The sequence below is a fragment of the Caenorhabditis remanei genome, chromosome III, assembly GCF_010183535.1.
Source record: "Caenorhabditis remanei strain PX506 chromosome III, whole genome shotgun sequence".
In the NCBI taxonomy this organism is placed as follows: Eukaryota; Metazoa; Nematoda; class Chromadorea; order Rhabditida; family Rhabditidae; genus Caenorhabditis; species Caenorhabditis remanei.
In genome coordinates, this window is record NC_071330.1 from 4,150,953 (window position 1) to 4,157,956 (window position 7,004).

The 7,004-nt window shown below is 40.4% G+C and overlaps 1 protein-coding gene across 1 annotated transcript; it reads right to left on the reverse strand.

Annotated features, from left to right (window-relative positions):
* Positions 1 to 1,939: 1,939 nt before the first annotated feature.
* GCK72_009003 (uncharacterized protein) lies at positions 1,940 to 3,410 on the reverse strand (the record flags this gene model as incomplete). The annotated part of the gene is made up of 3 exons (XM_053727160.1): positions 1,940 to 2,059; positions 2,105 to 2,188; positions 3,354 to 3,410. The coding sequence occupies 3 exons, from the start codon at positions 3,408 to 3,410 to the stop codon at positions 1,940 to 1,942; spliced, it is 261 nt and encodes an 86-aa protein (XP_053586737.1).
* Positions 3,411 to 7,004: the final 3,594 nt, after the last annotated feature.

Sequence of the window (7,004 nt, forward strand, 5' to 3'; positions counted from 1 at the left end):
ACCGGCATCGTGTATTATGGTAGAGCTTACCAAAGAGATAAGTAACAACTTTTGCAAGTTAATCAAGTTTTTGCTAGAAAATATATCAGAAACGCGTCAAAGGCGCCTTAGTCAGTAAGCCCTAGAGTGTCGTATCGCGAGACGATTCCAGCTGATTCCAGCATATTCTCGCAATCGTCTCGTTTTGCTCTGTCTCGTTTTGTCCAGCATGAAGTTCAGCATATTCTCGTTCAGCATAGTTCAGCAAAGTTCAGTTCAGCAAAAGTTCAGTTACAGCATATTCCAGCACGTTTTATTTATTTTTCATTCCCGCATAATTTCTTGCTGGACATTGCGAGAATCTCGCGAGACGAACGTGAATTATTTTTCTGTGAGAAAAATAGAAAAATCTATGCTAAAGTGTTATTTCCGTGAACTTTCATTGTGAATCAAGTACAGTGTTCCTTCATTTTGAACTTTTTTCGAAGGTCACGGTTCTAAAAATGTCAATTTTGCTTTATTTTCAACATTCATTTTGTAAAAGTTTGCATGAAAAAATGATTAGAAACGTCAAAATTAAATTTCTTTATACGAAAGAATGGCCACGTTCGTCTCGCGAGATTCTCGCAATGTCCAGCATGAAATTATGCGGGAATGAAAAATAAATGAAACGTGCTGGAATATGCTGTAACTGAACTTTTGCTGAACTGAACTTTGCTGAACTATGCTGAACGAGAATATGCTGAACTTTATGCTGGACAAAACGAGACAGAACGAAACGAGACGATGCTGGATTCAGCTGGAATTCTCGCAAAGTGCTGTAACTGATTCTCGCGAGACGACACTCTAGTAAGCCCACAGCTTGAAAATCTCTCCCGAAACGCGCCTAAGACGGTAAAGATTGCTCAAAATACGTCAAAGATGCGCCGGACTGTTAAATGCGTGTCTTTGGTCAAAAACTGGCTTTTCGAACCAAGAAACGCGTTTAAGGTGCGCCAGATCATGTAACTTTCGGAAAGTCTGTTAGATTGTACCACATTTTTCCATGACATTTTCAAAATGATACTCGCTTGTTGTAAGGAAGACCCGTCCAAGAAAGTGGTTAACCACAAAAATAAAGTTCTAGACATGTTCTATACATTGATATAAATAAATATAAATATTTTGAACAGTTGTCTTATCTTTGATGACGTGAGACAGTCTAATGTTGACAAATATTTTGAAAAACAGCCTTTGGGGAAGGAGGATTCATCAAATTCTGGATTTCTAACGAAGTTTCCGTTTTATTTGTTTATTCATCACATTTTGTACAATTCCGTAATTAAAAAAGAAGAAAGATAACGCAGGTAGGTAGCGGTGGCATCACTTTCAATTAGCTTGATTACATTTTCCACCCGTTTTGCTATCAGCAGAATGATGTGAGTTGTGTGTTTTAGTGTATTAGGGAAGTGAATTGATACAGTTTTGCTAGTTACTTCCAAAAAATTGAAAAAGTTTCGATTTTTCCCGCCAGTAATGATCGTTCACAAAATTTCGCGCCGAAGGCGCACCAGACGATCTCTCAAACCTTCACTTTCCCATTACTTCAATTCGTTTCTATCCAAACGATTTCGCGCCGAAGGCGCACCAGATAATATCTCAGAGAATTTTCGGCGATATCGCCGCCCAAATCGGCGCGAGCGCTGCCAAAATCGGCGCGCGCGCCGAAGTGACGCCGGTGGTCGCCGGCGCTCCGGCCGATTTACCCGGCGAAAGCGCCGAATCAAGCGGCGCTAACGCCGGATTTTGAGGTGGCGTTAACGCCGATTCTAGGCCGCTGTCCCTTCCCTCCCCCTCGGTCCCTGATCAGGTTATCGATTTTTGAATAATAATATTTATTAAAAAACCAATTTAACAACAAAAATTATGTGTAACAATCGGAGTAACAAATTAGAATTGATTTCGGGCCCTCCTCATTTCCTTATTCGTTGCTCTCATCGAAGTGATCGTCTTCCTCATCTACAGTGTCGCTCAATTCCATCGAAGTTGATGACGTTTTCTTATGAGCAGGTCCAGACATGGCGCGTTTCGAACTTCCTCGCTGAAAAAAAAGTCTAAATTATAGAAAAATTTGGGAGATGGTTACCTTTCTGAAATGAAAGTTTCCACTGCCAGGGGATGGGCCTGCCGTCTTCTTGATTTCCAGAACTGTTCTCAATGTCGTCCTTTTCTAAAATTTCCGACTACAGCTTCTCAAATTTCTTACTGTAAATATCACTTACCTTGTGTTTGACTTCTTTTTTGTCGTTTATACATCTCGAATCTGTAAATAATTCGAAAGTAGAGTGAAAATATGAAAATTATAATAAAAAACTGAACAAATAATGAGCCAACATGGATCTGCGTAAGTAAGCATTCCAAGGTCCGGCCAACGAACGGCATAAACGCCGTATCCTGGCCGCAGCTGCGCCCTTCCCTGGCCGCCTCCTCTCCGCCCGGCGCGATTGCGGCGCTTTCGCCGATCTGAAACTTCTTGCTTCCTAATCCTGCGCCGTTCGTTAATCATTCGGCGAAAGCGCCATAACAGGCGGCATTAATGCCGATTTCAGCGGCGCTTACGCCGTTTTGACCGGCGCTTACGCCATTTCGACGGCGCACGCGCCGAACCTACGCCAAAAATTCTCTGAGATCTCAAAATTTAATGAACCCACTTTTCCCAAATTCTGACCTCTTCCAAACCTTCTTTCATCCCTCCATCCCGATTAAGAGAGAGTCCCCTCTACCCAATCCAGTCGCCCCCCCCCCTCTCCTGGTGCACTAATAAATTTATAACTGCTATTGTCGTATTAGCATATTAAGGTTGTCTAGTACCCACTCGACACACCGATATATAGAATATGGAAAAAGGCGAATCGTAAACATTTTATTAGCCATATAAAGATTATTGTTCTATATATGTCGGTGGAATTTCGAAATTAAAGGATTTGGATTTTTGTTTTGAAATTGAAAATTGGAGTTGGGAGGTTTAGAATTTGAACTTACCTATAAGAGTAAGTTGATTGATGCTTACAAATTAAAGTGAAACCTTTTAATTGCAAAAAGTTTGGAAAAAAGACCGGTTTCGAGATTATCACATGATTTTTTCAAATTTTGTCCATGATTTTTGTAATTAACGACGTTTCTCTACAAACACTCAATAGCCAAGTAGGTAGGTTCCACTTCAATTCAAGACATAGGGTCTAACTTTTGGCCTCATCTTGAATGACAACAAATTTTCATAAAAAGTAAATATAAGTCTAATTGAATTTGGGGAAAATGTATGGGACTGTAATTATAAAAGTTCCATGAACATTTGTGCATTTTCTGAAGGTTTTTTGATTATCTGGAACGATTACCTTAGTTTCCCAAGCGACACATGTTCTAGCATCCTCTATTGATAGTGAGTGTTCCATTTCAGTAGTGCTAGCCTGGGGCTGTTGGTTTGAAAATTTTACCTTGAAAATTTTTTCACCATTTTGTTCAATCAGCCCGAAACGGGTCAACACGCGTAATTGAAACTCAATCTTGTGAGCTGAAAATACACCAAAATGTAGATCTCGACGAGTTCCATGGATGGGACCTACTAAGGCCCGAATACTTACATATTCGTTAATATGCCGCGGGCCTGACTAGAATGGCGTTTTTTGGCACTTTCTGCCTCCCGGCGGCTTAATAACCACAAGCCTCCCGACGTATAGTATGTCATAGACATAGAACTCGCCAAGATCTACATTTTCGTATATTTTTCAGTTCATAACATTGCGTTTCAAGCGAGTAAGCGTGTCGGTCCGTTTTGTCCCGGTTTGCAAGTATGATTTTTACTTGGTACGTTAACATCACCGCTCCTACAACTGCGCCTCGCCGAAATCTTCTCGAGAGTGAATAACTTTAAATTGCTATTCTGCCAATTGCAAAATTTTACTGTTACCGTGAAACCTACAATAGAAGTGTCTCCAACAAAGTCAAAAGAATTTTGATGAAACGAATCAACAGACCGACATAAACCCTCCAACTTTTGTACTGAACCCATCCACCCTGCAAACTTTCTCACTCCTACCAGCCCCTATCTACACCATTGATCTCTAATAAAAACATGCTTATCTCCCTTTGCCAATCTTACAGTACCTCTCACTCCTCTCATTAATTATAATAAGTTCATTCCGATCGAAGGCACGTGATCCATCATAACAAACACCTAATCATACATATACATATGTACATTCTCTATCGCACCGTCACTCTGTAATTATTTAATGCCACCTCTACTACTACTCACCGCACCTCTGATTTTTATCGGGTATAATGTTTGTGTAGGTGGTGGCCCGGAGACGTGAGAGACGCAGAACTTGAATTTTATGGCTCTTTTTCCCTCGTTTCTCTTCTATTTTCTGTCCGTCCGTCGGAGGACGTTTTCCACGTGTAACGATCATTCGTCTCCTTCTCTTCTTTGTGTTGCAAAATGTTTTGGAGGTTGTTTTCTTTTGTGGCGCTTTGGAAGTTTTGCTTCTAGGCAGGGCTGCTATATACCCTGAAATATATTCTCTATTCTGAAATTCTCACGAAGCTCTTCCCATTTTTTGACTGTCCGAAATCTGAATATTGTCAATTTCTTTTTGTTGGTCTCCACAAACTTCATGTTTACCATTGATCAAATGTTTCTGTGACCGTGAGTTCTCTAGCTTCCTCTAGACTTCTTGACTTTTGCCACCGTCAATCAGAATGACCGCCAAAATTAGGCAAGGCTATCTAAGCGCTTGTCCGTCAAGACTTCGACACAGAATCATTCTCGACATGAATTTTCGACATTGAGTTTCTTCTTGGAAGTGAATTTTTCCGTAGGATGTGTTTTAGTTTTCGAGTAAGTTTTCGAGTAAAACCTACGGCAAAAATCCAGAGGGCCTCTAATCACTACCGGTGGCTTTTTTCTGTAATACGATAAAACCATCTTGGACCTTTTTAGAATTTCTGACTTTCTAGTTTCTAATGAGAGCTTCTTCAATTAAAACATTTCTGAAATGCGGATGTCATGGTCATTCTAAACCTACTGCTAAACTTTCAGTTAGTTTTAAGAAATCTGAGATACAAGTCCTTCAGTCTACTTTTAAAAAAGACGGTAAAAATCAAGAGTTCCGGATATGAAACAGTTTTAACTCGGTTCATATTTGACTCAAAATCTACTCAAGTTCTACTCAAGTTCTAAAATCTTTGAAATTCTCTAGTCTTAATCTTTCCAGCCATACACATTTCAGTTAAAAACTTTGATTATTGGAGTTTTGGAGTTGACCTTGGAAAACTATGACTAGATTAATTAGGCACGTCTATTTCATGCAAAATACCGTAATGCTATTAAATAAAACTAACACCTTTAAGTATTCCGAATTCTCTGATAAACTGGGCTTCCAAAAAGTTTGACATCTCTCGATTCTCTCTTACAGAGGAAGTTTTTGGAAAAACGGTTTTATAAATTTGATTGTAGGTTTTTTCGACTACGGTGAGTCCATTTCTGCCAACAAAACCGGCTAAATGTCTCTGCGAGCCTAGTTATGAGCTCTCAAACTTTTAATATAGTAAGCTTTTTCACATGGAATTCCAAATCCGCAAATAGTTTACGCAAAGATGTTCTCCTTTTTAACATACAAGCACAGGTGAACCGCTGGTGAACAGTTATGGAACCGCGCGGTGACGTAAATGCGGCCGATTTGGAATTCCATGTGAAAAAACATATCCATTCGAAAAGTTTGAGAGCTCATAGTTCGGCTCGCTGTGACATTTAGCCGGTTTCGACTGCAGAAATGGACTCTACACGTAGTCGAAAGTGCCTATGAGCAAATGCATAGATCGTTTGAAAGCCCGTCTCCAAAAGCTTCCATTGTTAGCTCTTCGACGGCGGTTTAAGCCAGAAATCGGCACTTTGTCATTTGCCTTTCGAACATTTTGGTGTCAAGTACCCATCTATTTCCCATTTTTCCCAAATGGGCGTGTCCTTCGGTCATCAGGTCAACCCTTTCGTCCCGAGGCACCTGTTGTCCTCCTTTTCACTCCATCCCTCCTCCTTCTCCATCGACGCCATTTGTGTGTCCCCTCCGTCCGTGTGTGTATGTGTGCCCACAATCCGACAACACCAATCACAACTCTCTCTCTCTCCATCTCTCTATTCTTATCTTTTCCCAATGACGGCTGTTCTTATTACTACTTCTCCAGGTCCCTACCTCTTCGCAACTGCTACTATTACTCTTAATCCGGCACCCCTAGATCCCTATGGCAACAAAAGCACATCCCCAGCTTTCTTATTTCTATTTTTAAATCCTGCTACTCCCTATTACAACTAGTATTCCCTAATATCGAGCACCCCGATGTTGTTCTGACTGTTTCCATAGCTTATAATGTCTCAAAAATGCATATAAGCTCGTGAACAACAGGCAGGACAACTGGTCTTTTTGGTGTGCATTTTGATGAAAGTGGTGAGTTTTTTTTGTTGAAATTTTTTGTAGGAAGCTGTGATCTACCATGTAAAAATGGAAGCTTGGTTCCTTACTAGATTAGCAATGAGGATTCTGAAAACTTGAGATTCAGAAAATTTCGAACAGAAGAATGCAATCTTTTTCTTTGAAGTGCTCCTTGTGTTCGCTACCCAAACATTCTTATCAAGGTTGACCAGGCTAATACCTTCATCAGGCTACACAAGAGCGGACTGAAAATTTAACAGAATCTTAAGGCACAGTATATCAGGACGCATTGCTGAAGTCACATCCAATTCTATATGTTTTTAATATCCCTCTATGTTGTAGCAACACGACTTATCACGGGTTGGCTCATAACTTTGCTCACAGACGGATCTCAAAGTGGAAATTTATTGCAACTTGAAGATCTTTAAGCACTCTACAGAATGAAACAACCAGTTTGGTATTTGGACTACATCCATAGATAGTCGAATCGCGTGAATGTAGTGTGGCTCAAGATCTCGGAGTCGGTACCTTTGAGCAATGTGAATGTTCAGAAAATAGGAG